The 17,996-nt window shown below is 35.2% G+C and overlaps 1 protein-coding gene across 3 annotated transcripts in view; it reads right to left on the minus strand.

The window, feature by feature from the left end:
* Positions 1 to 477: 477 nt before the first annotated feature.
* The window catches only part of UNC13C (unc-13 homolog C), a 612,857-nt gene continuing 595,338 nt past the window's right edge, over positions 478 to 17,996 (minus strand). For 2 of the 3 annotated variants that reach the window (XM_060618476.3, XM_060618475.3), the window contains 3 exons: positions 7,772 to 7,864; positions 5,450 to 5,609; positions 478 to 2,318 (listed from right to left, as the gene is read on the minus strand). In XM_060618476.3, coding sequence (XP_060474459.1) covers positions 2,033 to 2,318; positions 5,450 to 5,609; positions 7,772 to 7,864 — 539 coding nt within the window. In that variant the 3' untranslated portion in view covers positions 478 to 2,032. Of the gene's footprint in view, positions 2,319 to 5,449; positions 5,610 to 7,771; positions 7,865 to 17,996 lie in introns of those variants that run through there. The other variant, XM_060618477.3, reaches the window with a different exon arrangement.

The raw sequence follows: 17,996 nt of genomic DNA on the forward strand, positions 1-17,996 counted from the left end.
CTCATAATTTTTTAAAGTGATCCATATGAACTCAGACTGCCATTTCTTCAGGAGTATTGTGCTTTATAACAGTGCACTCCTGAAAAGCCTAGGTCAGTGTTCTGTAAAATCACTGTAAGATAAATCTAGAATTAATCATTCAAAATAATAAAACAGTTTATAATAAGTTTTTAAGAATGTGGCTTGTTTTTATGTTGGGTGTTGTATTCTCCTCATGGGACTTAACAATATTCGGAGACACGGAGGTAGGTAGATACCTAAGTTTTTCCTTATTTTCAGTGTCATGATCTTGTAATATGTAGCTGTTTCCATGAATACAACTCCTGGAAAAAGTTTCTCAAATTTTAATGAGAGAGTAGAACCATATAATGTGAAAAGTGTTATGTTATATCCAGTAAAAAGGGTCTGGGGTTTTTCTTCCTAAGGAATGAAATTATGCTGTATAAATGAAATAAAAAGGCAGAAAATACAACAGTGTTATGTGTGTTCAATAAACATCCATTTATTAATGCATATGCCAGAGGATAGTATTGTACTATGCGTTTGAAGAAGTCATTAACAAAGCAATTGCCTAACAATTTAACATGAAATAGTGGATGTCTCCCGTATGTGTTTTTACATCCAGTAACAAAATGGTTCTGAGAGTCATGATACTATTCATTTCTGTCCTTAGCATATCAGACCAGCTTATTCACAAAACACAATCATTGTAACAGATTCTTGTTTCTGCATGTGTATGTTGTCCACTAACAGTTATGACCATAAGTACAATTACGAAGTACTGTTGTACAGCCAAGTATTTAGATACAGACTCTAAAAAGTCAAACCATAAAAACACAGAAAATGCAAATGTTCATAAACTATTTCATAATGAAAATCCAATCTAGTTATTTTTTACGTACTAAGCTGTACTAAGTTGTTTTCTTATTGTATCTTATGCTTTTGTGCTCATAAATAACATAAATTACAAAATTAGAAGCAATTTCTCAGACCTTATTTTACATTTTTCATTAAATAGATGAAGACATGTCTTTTTGCTCCAGTGCAATATATAGTAATGCTGCATTCAGTACAAATTGTTGACTAGTTTTAAAAAGAAAAAAGCAATTAAATGATTATAGTGCTAAATAAAGAGATAGTCATAACTGTCAGAGGGAAAACACGAACAGTATAGTTACTTATTATAGGTAATTTGAAGAAACAAACCTTCCATTGCATTTCTAAACCCTTAATCCAATGATTTTCTAAAGAATGAAATTTGGTAAAGCCAAGACATAGTGCTAGATGGCAAATGCATCAACTTACCTTTTTTACAAATGTGATGTGACCTTGGCAGTTTTAAAGAACAAAGTTTTGTCAATATATCAAACATTGTTAACAAACTCTATTTAGCATTGCTTTGTATAAGTTTGCTTTAATAGCATTTCTTCACAGTGATATTTCAGAAAGGTTGGAAACTGGTCAGCATAAAATATTTCCCACCTTTTCTATTTTAATTTGTATGCAAAAATCATCACAATAGATCTGCAACTATAAAATTACAAACACTTTCTAGAAGTGACTGTTTTTCTAGTTATGATAGAAAAAGTTCTTTGTATGACATCTACAATGAGGTAAGTCTAAATAAAACAGAATGTGGGTAACAAATGCCTTCTGATCCATGGGCGATATAAGCTAATTTAAAAGACAATGGACAAACCAAAAACAAAACAAAACAAAACAAAAAACACCTAATTGTGTTTTAGTATGTTTAAAGGATGAGAACTGGTAATGAAATGAAACATTTTAAAAGATATGCTGGATATTTCACTTTACATCATAATTTTGGCACTTCATGGAACATTTATTTCCCAAAGACCAGAATTGGTATAAAAAGTTCAGCAAGTTTTCCACATACTTTGTGGACACTGAGTACTGGCAAACACTGAAACATAGTGAACTATTAAACATTCCCATGTATTTGCACATGCATGCAGTAGTCAAACAGTTATAGTTTATGAATTCTTGATGATGATATCTTGCAGTATCTGTTTCAAGCACTCTCTTCAGCAGATCTTGTTTCAGATTTCAGTCTTACAAATTCTTTAGCCACGTCATCGTTGGTCCTCTGAGAGAGTATTCTAAGGATAGTCAAACCAGTTTCATCCAGGGAGACATTTTTCAGAAGGGGATACCATGCCCCGTAGCTTCCTTTTTCTGCTATGTTCTGTAGCCGAATTACCGTCATTCCGATAATTCTATCTTCTCGGGCGAAGCAGTAATCTTTAACTGATAGATGAAGTTCATAAGCCCCTGGCCGGTTTTCATTACCCAGAATGCTATGTGGATTAAAAAAGAGAATTTTGAGCAAAAATTTTACTTCACCTAGGGATCAATAAGGTTCTAAAATATTGTTGAAAATTTTATACATTCCTCAGAATACTATTTGGCAAATAGAGCATCATTGTGTTTTAATTCTGATGTAAATATCATTTACATTTTATGTAGATTGTTTTTACATAGATATTACTTAGCAATCTAATTTAAAAATTTCTTTCCCTAGATAAAAATAGGAAGTCAGTATGAATATACTTTACTATATTGATATTGAACATATTAATATAAACTTTAATTAAAATCTGTTATACTTAATTCTTGGAGGCATGGTCTTCTCACTGATTTGGGGTAGGATGGGGTTACTAGGGGGCTTGGCCAAGGTAAAGGGTAGTTCTTGCAAGAATTTCTATGCCAATTCAACATGAGTTATATTTTCTTTTCTTTACCTCAGGCTCCTGGATATACTATTATATCTAGGAGCCTTTTCTCTGGGGAATAAACAACACAGACTATCTAGCTAACACAGACAACAAGATTATTCACAAGATGCCAAATTAGATACAAATCTCCAGAGTAAATCAGTTCCAGTGGAGCGTGATGTTTCAATGCCAGTTCTTTCTGATGGCAACAGTTAGACACCTGTCAAGTGTGGGGCTGAGGGTGTCCTCCACTAATAACAACTTGGCAGTGCAGAACTGAACATAATGAAGAAGGCTGAGAGGTAATACACTGAGAATAATCCTCCCCTGCCCTTTATTTTACTTCATTCTCAGATATCCTTGACTTTCTAATGAATGCACATCTGTTCCTCAGCAGTAGAAGCTTCCAAATCCCTTCCTTTTCTAGGTGACTTTTTTTAGATCAAACATTTGCAGAGTCAAACTTTTGTTTCTTGGCAACACTGATAACTGAAGTGTGTACGTACTTCAGACACAACCGAAATAATGTGAAAGAAACTGGAAGCCTGATGAGTAAGTATAGAAGTGCAGAATATGATAGGAACCAGATCTTCTGAAGAATTAAAATGTATCATAATGCTGTCTTTTTCCCGGAATCATGGTCTTGGTACCTCACAGTGTTATATCTGAATGTTGTGTGATTCAAGTAATTCCTAGAAACTTAATTTAATCAAAATTTGCATATAATTTAGAGAGATAGATATGTGGAATCTTGTGAGCTGGTTTATTAGGAAATATTATGGATATGATTAATCTATTAGAGCCATTTTAATAGATGTGGTAGGTTGGCTAAGTTTAATGAGTGGTAACAGAGTTTAGTATTCAGAATTCAGGGTGCTGAAAAGTCTCTGGGAAACTAAGAATGTGAAACAAACAAGCAAAGAGGACCAAACCAGTGAGAAAGTATTTCGGTAAGCATGTGTGCATGTGTATGTAAACCCCAAGGTTTGGTGCGGTGTCCTCTCTTTGATTGTAGCTCAGCTCATCTAGATTCATGCAATTACATCTACATGCAGATGATTCTCAAGTTGTATCCAACAATATATGTGATACCTCTTCTGGAATGTACTACAGGCATTTTCAAATTAGTAGACTTAAAACAGTACTTGATCTCCTCATCTCTTGTCCCGATTCCCTCATCTCAGTAAATCACTGTCTACCCACTGCTTATGCCAAAAACCTAGAGGTCATCTTTGATTTCATTCAGTGCCAGATACTTGCATTTGCCTCAACTGGATATATTTTTCATCCTTCTCGTTGTACTTTGCAATAGAATGCTGACCTGTAAGGATTATGTCAATGAAGTTTCTTCATACTGAGGCTTCTAGTTGGTTTTGGCCACAAGGGAGGCACTTCAGGAAATCAGAAGTAATGATGAGAATAAGGTCAGAGTCTATTTCCCTGGCTCCTTTTGTGTGATGCTGCCTCTAGGATACTGTCCATCCCTAGAAGGCCATTACTCTTTTTGAGGGGCTGATGACATAGGAAATTTTTGTTTTCCGAGTTTTAGTAACCAGTCTTCCTCTCCTTCACGTACAGTAGGGGGAATAACCTGGCCACTCCTGGCCTCAGATTACATCACTATTGCTTATAGTCCTTCCATTATCATATCCTAGTAAATTCCTTTGTAAATAAGGCTATCTTGAATTATCCTAAATTCAATGTTTTCAGGAACCTAATCATATATTCTTTCTTTCATGTGCTACCTCGAGTCGACTGGAAGTTCTATAGATTCTACTTCCAGTACATACCTAGAATCTTTCCTCTTCTTTCCATCTCTCTACTATTTACTTCCACTTTCCTACTACCATCTGGTGAGTCAGTATTACCTCTTGCCAGAACTACTGCAATAGACTTCGAACTTCTCTTCACATGTTTGGTCTTGTTTCCCTATAATTATTATTTTTATACAGCAAACAGAATAATCATTTAAAGATATAAATGAGATCATTCATTTTCTTATCTGAAAATTCTTCAAGGCCTCCAATTAAACTTGTAATGTAATCTAGTCTTCTTTACCCTGACTGCAAAGTCCTGTGTCCCTGTACTCTGGTCAAGTCTTCAAACTCATTTCATCTCATTCCCTTGCCTACCGTATACTATTTCTTAAATATGCCAGGTGTGCTCCCACCTTAGTCTCTGCACTAGCAATTGTATTTGGCCTGAGATGCTCTCAACCCACATCCTTGCATGACTGGTTCTTTCTTTTTCCCCCTACAAGTTTTAATTTAAACACCACATGCTCAGAGGGGCTTTTGCAAACATCCAATCTAAGCACCCAATCAACCAATCTATTACATCAGCCTGTTTCAATTCTCTATGTAGTAGTCACTATCAAGTGATAACTTTTTGTTTATTTGTGATTTGTTTACCATGTGTTCCTCACTTCTAGAGAGTAACTTCCATGAGAAGAGAGACCTCCTGTTATATATACCAAAGTCCTAGAATTTGGCCTGATGCATGGTAGACACTGAACAGCTGTTGAGCAGTGGGAGGAAAGTAAAATCATAGCTGTCTTAATTTGCCAGGGATGAGAGATCAACAGGAATACTTAAAACTATAGGTTTTGCTTTCCTTAGCAAAGCCCAGTGCCATTCCTACCCTAAACCGCTTAATATGTTAAGATGTACAATAGCTATTGCCTGGCTGAATAGATGAGTCGGGTGAGGACTTACAATTGAAATGTTTCATTGTACTTGGGTGACCATGTGTTGCTTTTTGTCTTTGTGCCTTGTTTTCTCTTCTTGTCTCCAAGGTTGGGTCCCAGTATACAAACTTCCACAAAGGGCCTGAACATTGCAGTGGTCTGCCAGTTAAGATCATTAATAGCAATCACTAAAAACCAAAAGAGGAAAGGAATACTAAATGTTAGCAAACAAATGTGTGGAATCTTAGCCTCCCCTTTGGTCCTCAGAGTAAACTTTTAAAAAAATGATGTATCAAACCATAGCTTGAACTTGATAGTGCCCTTACTCCATTGATAAGAAAATATCCTTGAAGAACAAACAATTTACTCTCTGGAATGTACTTGATTTAGCTTTAAGCTCTAAGCTGTGTGGCATTGGTATGGTAAAAAGTTAGTTGTAATTCAAATGTCATTTGTTACTACTGAAATGTTATCATTCCTCTCAGTTAATTAAGCTCTATTGGTTAAGTAAAAATGTGATGTTTTTCATATGAAAAATGAAGACATGTTCATGAACTACCTAGAAAATATACAGAAAATAAAAAATAGTTTAAGATAAAGTCTATAATTTTATCAGTAAGAGTAAATGACTTAATACATTGGTACGTATACTTTCAGTATTTAATTACTTTATATACAGAATGGGATCAATGTAATATAGTCACATATATGTGTGTGTATGTGTGTATATATATATGTATACATATATACATATATATTATAATATTTTATAATTTATATATTATTTATGTAATACATATATATATTTAAAGTCTATCATGGATAGCTTTCTCATTAATTATATATGTTCCAATTAACTATATGGATATTCCATTCTGTATTTAACCAGTCATCTATTGTAAATGTTATGGCTGTTTCCTAATTTCAGGCATCATAATTCTTCAGTGTAGATTCTCATATGTATACTTTTGTTCATCCTTTGAAAATCTTTTAAAAAAGTATATTATAATTAAAATAGTTAAGTAGAAGTTTCATAAAACTTTGGGCATTTGATAAATAGAGTCAAAATATTTTTGAAAAATATTTAAAGACTGACATGTGTAGGTAGGCATTCCCACTTACCAATACCGTACATAATCTTTTATAGACTATAGCAGTGTTACTTTTATAATGCAAACATACACTAGGTAATGCAGTTTTAAATGTGTTAGAAGGACATGGTTCTTATTAAGGTGGATAATGTGACTAAGTCTTTAATGATATAAAATAGAGAATATGGTTCTATGGAGCAAAATATTAACCATTAAATTTCACCTTAAAAATGACCCAGCGTTCAGATTGTATTTTTGCAGTGTAAAACCAATAGACTGAACTAGTCATTAAAAAAAAAAAAAAAAAAAAAAAGTTTTGGAAATCACGTAGAAAAAGAAGTAAATAGGTAAGTAATGTGAATAGTAATGATGAGGGAGCTTGAGGAAAGCTGAGGGCAAAGTGCAGGCTAACAGAACCCCTTCCCCAGGTGGGACTCGTATGACATTCCTGGACACTCCCAGCTACACCAAAACAAGAAAGGACATAAACAAACAAACAAACAATCCAAAACAAAAAAAAACCCACAAATGGTTAAACTGATGGGCATCTCCACCAGTTAACCAGAAAAATGCAATCCTATCAATAGGCCCAAGTCTAGGAACTCCCTTTTGTCTTAATGTTAATTCCTTGCTAGAGGGAAAAACAACCTTAGCTTGGCAATAGCCAGGCCTGCAATAAGTCTTTAGCATGTGAAAGTTTCTTTGGAAACTCCTACTTGACTTTATCTCCCCCAACTCCATAGTAAGATCACCCCCACACTTGCAGTGCAGCTCTTTCTGCCCATAGGCCCTGTCCTTGTGCTTTAATAAAATCACCTTTTTACACCAAAGACCTCTTCAAGAATTCTTTCTTGGTCTTTGCCTCTGGACCCCACAAACCCCCATCTCCCCAAAACCTCATCAGTAAGCATAAACTGACCTAACATATAAAATTTCACAGGTTAAGGAGCCAACCATAGCAGCAATCTTCAATGTATATTCTAGCATCAACTAGAGACAATGTTCAATGTATATAGTTTTGACATGTAATCAACAGTGTATTTAAACCATTTAGATATTTCACATAATATAGACTAAATATCTGTGCCATTGATTTTTTTCAGTTTTAGATCAAATGTTCTGGTTTCAGGAAAAAATTGTGAGCATGTCCTAAAATCATTAAATATTTTTAAAAATAAATCTCAGAAAAAAATTATATTTTTTATATTATTACAAAGGTTAAAATCTACTAGACTGATGTATCTGGACTCAATATATACCTTTTACAGTGACTTTATGCTCTCCAGTTCCTGGGGTAGTGGTGATGTCCACATGAACAGAAATCTGACCCACTGAATCTTTGGAGGGGCGACCTGCAAACAAACAGATATTTACTGGCTTGAACTTTCAGACTACTTTAATAATAGACATGCACATTTTCTGCATTAGGGACTTTAAAGTGTGTTCATGGAAATGAATGGTTCTTTTCATTAATAGCACATAATAGGTATTGATAAATGTTCCCTAACTTGCTATGGAGATGTGAGGCTTTGGTATAATCATTTTGAGCCCGCTGAGCTAAACTTTCATATGGTCCACAGATATCATACAATACCTTGTTAGTATAGTAGTATTACCATTAAAAGAACTTGCAGTTGCTTACTAAGCACTTAATTAAGCTCTATTTGTTGCTTATGGACAAAGATGTATTATTGCTTTTCATTCCTGTAAGAGCTTTTCTACAAAATGCCATGCCAAAGCACTGGGGCCACCAAGATGGCTTTGTAGAACACCTGCTTTCATGAAGTCCGAAGCAGTCCAGGAGAGACCAACCTATGAACACATTGCTGCAACATAGCGTATTAAGTTCTATAATGTATATTTGCAAGGTCTATTCATGGAATAAAAACGCATAGTCTATCTCCCCTGGTAAAGGTTAGTGAAGGGTTAACATGCTGTACTGGAAAGTGCCTGTGATTTGGTGTCAGATACATTTGAATTCAAATCATAATTATATCACTACTGATTCGCTGATCAGAATTTGACACTTTCTCCAGTCTGTTTTCTTATTTGTAAAAAAGGGATAATAACACCAACCTCTTAATATATACACATCTATTAACATGTGTGAACATACATATTTTTCCCCACAAATAGGAACACATGTTCTATCCTTAGGATTACCCCTATTTTTTCACCTAAAACTATGTTATTAAGATGATTCCATTTCAGTATGTATAATCCTTTGTTCTTTAATATACCCTCGGATATTACAGCACTAACTATGATGTAATTGTTCAATGAGTACTTGCATGAAAATAAATCACTGAAAGGTTTACAAATAATTAAAACATTAAAATATTTAAAACATTTAAAATAATGTTTGACCTTTATTCCATTATATGAATATATCATAATTTAGTAAAACATAATTTGGTTTCCAATCTTTTGCTATTATAACCAAACTATAAAGAATACTTATTATTCATAAGTTTATATGTCTTCTTTGGGAAAATGTCTATTCATGTCTTCTCATTTTTTAATTGGATTATTATTATTTTGGTATTGAGTTGTGTAAGTTCTTTATATATTTTGGATACTAACCCTTTATCAGCTATGACATTTGCAAATATCTTCTCCCATTTACTAGCTTGTTCTTGCGTTTTATTGATTGTTTCCTTCACTCTGAAGAAATTTTTATTATGGTGTAGTCCTGATAGTTTATTTTGGCTTTCTTTCCCTTGCCTCAGGAGACATATTCGGAAAAATGTTAATAGAGTCAACATCAGAGCAATTACTGCCCATGCTGTCTTCTAGGATGTTTACAGTTTCGGGTCACACATTTAGGTCTTTAATCCATTTTGAGTTTATTTTTATATATTGTATAAGAAAGTGGTCTCATTTCATTCTTTTGCATGTAGCTGTCCAGTGTTTCCAATACCATTTGTTGAAGTAATTGTCTTTTTCCCATTGGATATTCTTTCTGCTTTGTCAAAGATTGACCGTATAGCTGTGGTTTATTTCTGGGTTTTCTATTCTTTTCCATTGATCTATGTGTTTATTTTTGTTCCAGTGCCATACTGTGAAGATGACTATAGCTTTGTAGTATATCTTGAAATCTGGGATTATGATGCCTCCAGTTTTGTTCTTTTTCAAGATTGTTTTGGCTATTCAGGGTCTTTTGTGATTCCATATACATTTTAGGATTATTCCAGTTCTGTGAGAAATGCTGTTGGTATTTTGATGGAGATTGCATTAAATCGTTAGATTGCTTTGTGTAGTATGCATATAATACTTGTTCTTACAATCCATGAACTATCCCATAGAGATCTTAACAATTTATCCTCTCATATGCAATATATGAGATTAACAGAATCTTAACTTTTTGTAAAAATAAATGGCTAATGACCAAAGCTGGAAATAAAAGTTCTAAGAGACTTCCAATTTCTACCTTCAGAGAATCACTTTCGGGCCAGAACCTCTCAACAGGACCTGCTAAGAGCTAGTTCACCACAAGGACTTCACTCCCTGCCCCCCACCCATCCCATTCCTCTGATAATAAAAGGATTGAAACAAAGAAAGGGAGGGGAGGATAGGAAATGCTTTCTTTACCTGGTAAAGGGAAGAAAACTCCAAGACAAATACTCCTAAACCTAGGAAGTGCTAGCAAGCTGGTCATTTCATTTTTGAATTACTGGTTTCCTTAGCAGACAGTATGACCTGACCAAAATGGGGGGACAACCAGCCACAGAGTGTGCCTGGACTATCTCTTTAAAATTAATGGTTCCATGATAATGTTAAAAGTAGATGTGCTTGTTAACTTCCATTTGACTCTACAAATTCATTTTCTACCCTTCTCCACACTGCCCTCTGCCCTCAGAGGCTGACAATTTCAGTGATGTCTCTACACTCTAGTGTCTATTTGGGTCTGGCCAATGGGAAGTGCTGGCAAAACATGAAAAGGAGGGAAGAGAGTTCAGGTATTTTTTTCTTTAGTCTCCTTCCTGTGGGTTCACCTTGTGCTGGCAAAATCCCACAACCAAATATCACAGTTCCCCTCCATCTGCTCTCACTCTGTGACAATATTTTTCCTGGTTCTAGCTGCTGCTTCCTCTCTTGTTACTGTTAATGCAAGGAGTAGTTCAATAGGTCACTATTCCTTTTGGTTTCTTTATATCCCTTGCCCATACCTTTCTACATACTTTCTTTATTAAATCCTTTCCAAAAAATCTCAGTTAACCTGAGTCCCTCAGTTCCTGCTGGGACTTTGGTTAACAGAGTTCACGTTTTTTGATTTGCTCATAATTTAAATGAAAATGCTTCTGGTATTTTCCCAAGAGTTTGTTTTGTGGAACAATGAGACAGTCTTTGGGAGGAGGAGTAGAGCTTAAAATAAAGACACTACTTAACCACTATTATTGTTATGGATTTTACAAGGGAGAAAATCCTGAAGGAGGGTCCTGAAGGCTGAGTTGAAATTCATCTTTTAGACAAAGGGGCTAAAGGAGATAGCATGAGCACACATGTGGAAGCATAAGACAGGATAGTGGGTCCTGGAAACTGCAGGTAGTTCAGGATGGATGGAGCATAGATGAAGGAGTAGCAAGAGGAAACCTTAAAGAAAATCTTGGTATCTTGAATGCCATTTAGAAGTATTTAGACATTATCCCAGAGCTGCTGAGAAGTCTCTTTAGTTTTTGGCCATGAGTGGCACAATCAGATTTATTTTTAGAAATAATTCTTCTCATTTGAGTAAAAGATGGATCATTCTCATCACTACATTCTCTTGTGGAAAGACTCACACCTACATCTCACTGTACCATGTATCGAGTCCTAAAAACCCAGTGCTTTCCTAGGATGCTTTTTTAAAAAAATTTATTTTGAGAGAGAGAGACTACATGTGAGCAGGGGAGGGGGAGAGAGAGGGAGAGAATCCCAAGCAGGTCCTGCACTGTCAGCGCAGAACGCCATGTGGGGTTTGAACTTACAAACCATTAAGATGATGACCTGAGCTGAAATCAAGAGTCAGACGCTTAGCTGAGCTACCCAGGCACCCCTCCTAGGATGCTTATGATGATCTTTTAGTTAATCTGTGTTGTTGGTCCATGCTGTTCTCATGAGCCTAATTCTTGAAAACTTTCTTCATGTTTTCACCAAGACAAACCACATGTTGGGAATACCCTTTATCCATTATCCTATGAAGCCCTGTCCAAACACCTCTACTACAAAAATATTTTCATTTTTTGTCCTATAAATAATCTGCACTTGTGATTTCCTCAAATACTATAAAATCCTGGGCACTGGAATCAGACTGCTTTGATTATGAAGATGCTCTCAGTCACTGAGATAACACTTAATTAAAATTCCATGGACTTTCATTTTCTTATTTTTAAAGCAGGGATAAAACCACTTACCTGACAGCATTGCGGTGAGGTTAAAAAGAGATAATTAAAAAATGTATATAGACTATATTGAGTCTTGCATTTAACAGCTGCTAGTAAATGGTTTCAAGTTTATTATGATAATAATTCAATTCTTAATAAGAGAATATTTCAAAGTTGTTAAATTCCTTGAAGATTCATGCATAATGCCCACATACAAAAATTATGGAAAAAAATCCATGGATATTATGATTATCTAGATCAAGGACTCTAAGTAAAGAACTCCAGAGTGATGGACATTCTGCCCAAAAACTTTGGAATTCTCCTTTCTTCACTAAGACTTTCTGGGTTGAATAGAATAGAGATAGCAGATATGTAGAGCCCTCAAATGTCTAATAGGGAAAACTCCCTCTTTATAATGTGAAATGTTTTATTAACTGAGAATCTGGTGAAATGAGTTTTCTTGATTAATAAAAATGTTTTGTCTGTTTTTTTCACTATTGTTGAAATCACAGTCCATGAGAAAAGGCCTCTGAGCAACATGGAAAATTCATCCAAGTTGCATATTTGCCTCTTGTTTCACTAAGGATCAGAGCCCAATCAGTGTCTGGGTTTGTGGTTAAAACTTTTACGGATCATCTTCTATGTATTCTATGAGCAGTGATGCAGCAGTGGCTGGTTTCTTCCCACAGTAAACATCATGAAATGATGGTCAGGCAAGTTACTGATTTAATGTGTTTGTAAGTGCAAAAGCCTTCCATCAAAGCACTCAACAGGAGGTGTCATTTCTTCGTTTGAGTTTCTAATCACCAAGTAATTTAAAGTCTTTAATTGTGTTGTTATAGAATTTGAGAGATTTCTATGGTAGAAAATAGAAAATTCTAGCAAGGAAACTGGGTTTCTGTCTGCTGTCCTTATTTGGAGGAAAATTTTTATGCTCTTTTAAAACAACAGCTTAAGAAACTTGCCTAAAACCTCTTAAAAGGTACTGTTTAAATGCACAGATACAAGTTATCCCCTTTTACAAACTGCTTTTCTTCAGTCTTCTTGTACATGCTGTGTGTGTGTGTGTGTGTGTGTGTGTGTGTGTGTGTGTGTGTGTGTGTTCCTAAGGAGATAGGGACAGCTGCATTGGGAAGAAAAATAATAATAAAAATCATACTTATATACTCAGCGGTACCTGAACACTTCTGTGAAACTGCCTGGGTGGAAACATTTACTAGACTCTAAAAATACACATTTCCTTTTCTTACACAAAATGTGAAATTTACTGCTCAGTTAAGTCAAACATAGGCATGAAAAATACAAGTGTCACATTAGTGTCACAGCCCTAAACAAATGGAATTAGGAAGGAACTAGTTTAAAAGGGTTTTTCATTATTGCCATTATTGCTTTAATAGTTATGCTATTCACGATTGTCACTTTAGGACTCCAGGTCCTGCATCCATGGCCAGGTGTTGATACCACTCCCTAGCAACCAGGTTATACCTGGTAATGTAGTTAATTATGCAGATTTTTTCCTTCCTAACTACATTCCATAGGGGCAAGAAACCTCTATGAATAATTCATACCTTTTATCTCCAATTATATAATAAATTTATGGTATTTTTTTGAAAGGTACTAATGACCAATTCCTTGATTAAATGTGCAAGCAGTCCTCACTTTGCAGTGTGATATGCCCAGATTTCATTTCCCAGGGTTTAATTAAATAACCTCCCTCTCCCAACAAACAGGTTCAGATTTCAGCTACCATGGTATAGAAAATGTGTATCACTGCATAAGGAACAAATATTCTTGCTAGTATTTTAGTCCACAAATCACAACCTAAATAACAGATCTGTCATCAGTAATCAACTACGTTGCTTCTTTCAAAGTCTGGTAGTGTTCATCCATTCAGTTTACACACAGCAAGGGGTGTAGGTGTGTTGCTGCCTTGATTCCCAGTGATAAACCCATGTCATATTTTACAAACATGGATGATCAAAAGAGGGAATCGGTCAGCAAAGATGAAAGTGCAGCAAAGAAAGAAAAAGTGGTAACACTGGAGTGGAATTTGCATAGAATGTAAACTAGTTAGTTGACAAGATTACAGAGCTTGGGAATGTTGACACTACCACCAATGGGGAGACTAGAGAAGCAGCTGGGAACTCAGCGAAAGTGAACTTACTGACATAAATGAACAAGGAGATGAAGATGTCCTGGTGGAAGTGACACTAGAGGAAAAGCCTCATATTAAAGGAACTCTGGGATGTTATGACATTGCAAGTAGAAAGGATAAATTATCAGTAATGGATCCGGACTTTGGAAGGAGGAGGACATTCCACCGAGGCACGTGGTGAGAAGAAACTAGTTCTCACTAGTCTTGATAAGATTTTAAAAAGAAATAAAACACTTTAATTCGCAATGTTTCTAGTATTTCCAATTACAGTGTATTAAGTGTTTTACTATTCATTTTCCTATACATTTATAACTGACAGTAAAAGGTTTTGTGTCTTTTGACAAAATGTTTTCAGAAGTCATGAATAAATCCTAATTTTCTCTATTAATTAGCAAAATTGCTTTGCAGAGTTGCAGTTTGTTCAGTAAAGTGGGGACTGTGTACATATGGTTGAATTGATTCATTTACTACTTTTGCAGGTGCTGAAACTATACAAGTTGCTTACTTAAGTGAGATGTAAGTTACATGTGTGTTATACTTTGCAATACACTTTTCCTCCCATCTGGCAGGTTTGGTTTGCCATAGCCTTGAATCTGATTGTCTAGCATTTGTACTCAGTGAAATCTGTTGATTGCCTATCCCAGGATAAAAGAAAGGAATTAAACAAAAGCATTTTCAAGTTGAAGAAAATATATATTGATCAGGCAGTTATTTCTCAAACAGGGAAAGGAAGCATATAAGAGATCCCATTTCCCATGGAATGGAATATAAAAATCACCTAATATGGTGGTTTTTATTCATTTATTTAACAATTTTTATGAGCACTGAATGAGAATTTAAATACAGGCTATGCCTGTTACATAATCCTGACTATTCAAAATCCATAGGAATTAGATGATTGTGTCTCAAACCAACACGTGGGCTTCTGAAATGTGTCCTTTGTCACCAACATTAGTAGGTCACGATTACCAAGCTTTCCACTTCAGGAATGAGTACAGCTTATGTGAATAAACATTGGCATGGTGGAGGATGAAAGAATTGCTTGCTTTATTTGAAGTCTTTTTTAGAAGAGCAGCTTTTGAGGATAAAAGATCCTAATTACGATCAGATTATGATATACCATTATAACTCTAAAAGAGGTAGCTTCTCATCCTCCATAGTTTTTGCATATTCTGGGAGGGAATAAATAATACTGTAAACATTTAATAATGATTATTCATGTGATATTTTAAGTCGATAATTACCCCTACGTCCTCAATAAGCATCTTGTAAAATATTAGTTGAAAATATTATAGCTTCTCAAGTGACTCCTATATATTAGCCAAACCGCCTAAGCCTCTCAGAAGCGGGGTTGAATCTGTTCCCATGGATTTTGGCTGGAACTCTCAAAGGGGGAGGGGCATGAGGACTTCATGAGGGACAACCATTCTGGCAATGTCACAGTTGAATATCAGAGCTGGCAGGTTTGTGACTCCAGGTGGGAGAGTAGCCTACTTCCCTTGAGTTGTTAGACATCATCAAAGATGGTAAATAAAGATGGTAGATAAAAGATGGTAAATAAAACCTTTAGGATATGTTTTTAAAAAAAAAAGATGGGGGTTGAATAAACCAGGAAGTGGCTTATTGACTTGAACCTGTATCCTTCTCTTACCCCTTCTTGGGCTTTCCTCCTGTTTATTCCCTGTTCTTTGCTCATTAACTCCACAGTGTTTAATATATATTTGAAGAAGTTCATGGTAATTATAATAGGTAATTATAATGGTTATAATATATAACCATTTATGTTTGGCAGACATTGTATTAAGTGCATTAGGTATAAGATCTTGCTTTGATATTAGATAAAGGTAATGCATATATTTTACAGATAGTAAAACTGGGGCCTAGGGGTTCCTTGTCCAAATCACTAAATGGAAAAATTGGGATTTGATTTCAGATCTCTGGCTAATAGGGTACAGTATATCCCATGCTTATTAAATAGCTTCTTTTCTTCCCTCCCACCTCTGTCACATCAAAAAGAAACAGCAAACTCTGTCTTGGTGTTTTGTTTTGTTTTGTTTTGTTTTATGGCATTTAAAATCTTGCTGAACTAAAATGCAGTAAAGATGTGAAACGAAAGATAAACACCATACTACATAGATGGATAGCAAATGTGTATGTAAGATTATATGTTTTTATGTGACAGCATTTAGCTTGCATTGGTAACTTTTTATTTTAAACTCCCCAGTATTTTACCCATTAAACTTCATAGTAATCATTCAAATGTATATTTAAATTAATTTTGCTTCTTGGAACAATATGGTTTCTTAGATCTTTGTGCTTTATCTTTAAACTTATTACTGATCGAAACATATTCCTGCTTTACTTCAGTGAGTTTCCACAGCTAAAACATGCTGAAGTGTGTTGCTGTGAAATTCATCAGTGATTAATAAGTTTTGAAATAAGTGTCAAATCTTTGAATTAAGTCACTGTGCTAGCCGGGTAGCCTTTTAGAATTGTTTTGGAAAAAAAAAATTGTTTTGGAAAGTTTAGTTATTTTAACTTGAAACAATTTAGGACTGAGGGGCACCTGTGTAGATCAGTCACTTGAGCATCTGACTCTTGATTTCTGCTCAAAGCATGATCTCACAGTTCTTGGGATCGAGCCCCATGTCAGGCTCTGTGCTGAGTGCAGAGCCTGCTTGAGATTCTCTCTCTCCCTCTGCCCTCCTCTACTTGCTCACATGCATGCTCTATCTCCTTCTCTCTAAAATAAAAAAAGATACATTTTGAGATTGAAAAATATGAATAGTTTTTAAAATAAAAGGATGTTAGATCTAAACAGGGCCTTAGGGACTATTTGCTCTATGCACCCCTAGCTGCAAATGTTGGATGTATCAGTGACCAAATAGTGCTGAGAAGTGGCTATTTATCTTACTGGTTTACCTGAATGTATTACCTGAATAGGTCATTTTCTTTGAGAATGAATAAACATACAAAACTTAGTAAGGGGTTTCTGAAGAACAAAATCTATAGCATAAGAAAAGGGTAACAATATCTCAAGGACTCAAAGGAGAAAGACTATCAATAGAAATGATGTTCCTGAAGAAACCGGTATAAAAAGTGGAGCCATAATAAAAAGTAAATTTTTGGAGCTAAAAGATTCCAAATTTTTAAACAATTCAGTTTGTTTCAGAAAAATAAAGCAAAAAAATATATAAAGGTAAAAAAAGGAGAAGAAAGAAGAAGACGAGTAGAAAGAAGAGGATAAAGAAAAGTGAGAGGAAGAAAGGAGGAAGAGGGGGTGAAGAAATATATCCAAGAAGAAATGGGAGAGAATTTCAGCTGGCCTTTATTTTTCCTCACAAAATAAAATTCAGAAGGAAATGGAACAATGCCTACAAAGTTATGAAGGAGTCTATGATCCTAGAATTTTGAATCTAGCCAAGTTGTTTCTCAGGTGTGAAAGAAACAAATTAATGTGCAAAAATTCAAGAGCTAAGAACCTTTTTTATATTTTATATATAGATACATATTTTTTCAGAGAAGACTGGAGAAGTTGTGTTGTATAAAGCATGGCAATGAGTGTTGGTACCATTTAAATACAAGAATACATTTTATTGTAACTATCAGATGGATATCAAATAGATACATATTCCTTATTAGATTGGAATTTATGAGGGCAGGCATAGTCTTCTTAGTTTTATATTCTGAACACCTATCTCTGTGCCTCACACAATGAAGCAGCTCCATAAAGGGATGAAAGAACAGAAGTTTGGATGATGTGTGAACAGGAGGGCAGATAGTAAGAAGGGATGAACTGGGGGGTGCCTGGGTGGATGAGTCGGTTGAGTGTTGGACTTTGGCTCAGGTTGTGATCTCAGGTTCTTGAGTTCAAGCCCACATCAGGCTGGCTCCCATCAGCAGGGAGCCCGTATCAGCAGGGAGCCCACTTCGGATCCTCTGTCCCCTTCTCTCTGTCCCTTTCCC

Source organism: Panthera onca, chromosome B3 (genome assembly GCF_046562875.1).
Source record: "Panthera onca isolate mPanOnc1 chromosome B3, mPanOnc1 haplotype 2, whole genome shotgun sequence".
NCBI classification, from domain to species: domain Eukaryota; kingdom Metazoa; phylum Chordata; class Mammalia; order Carnivora; family Felidae; genus Panthera; species Panthera onca.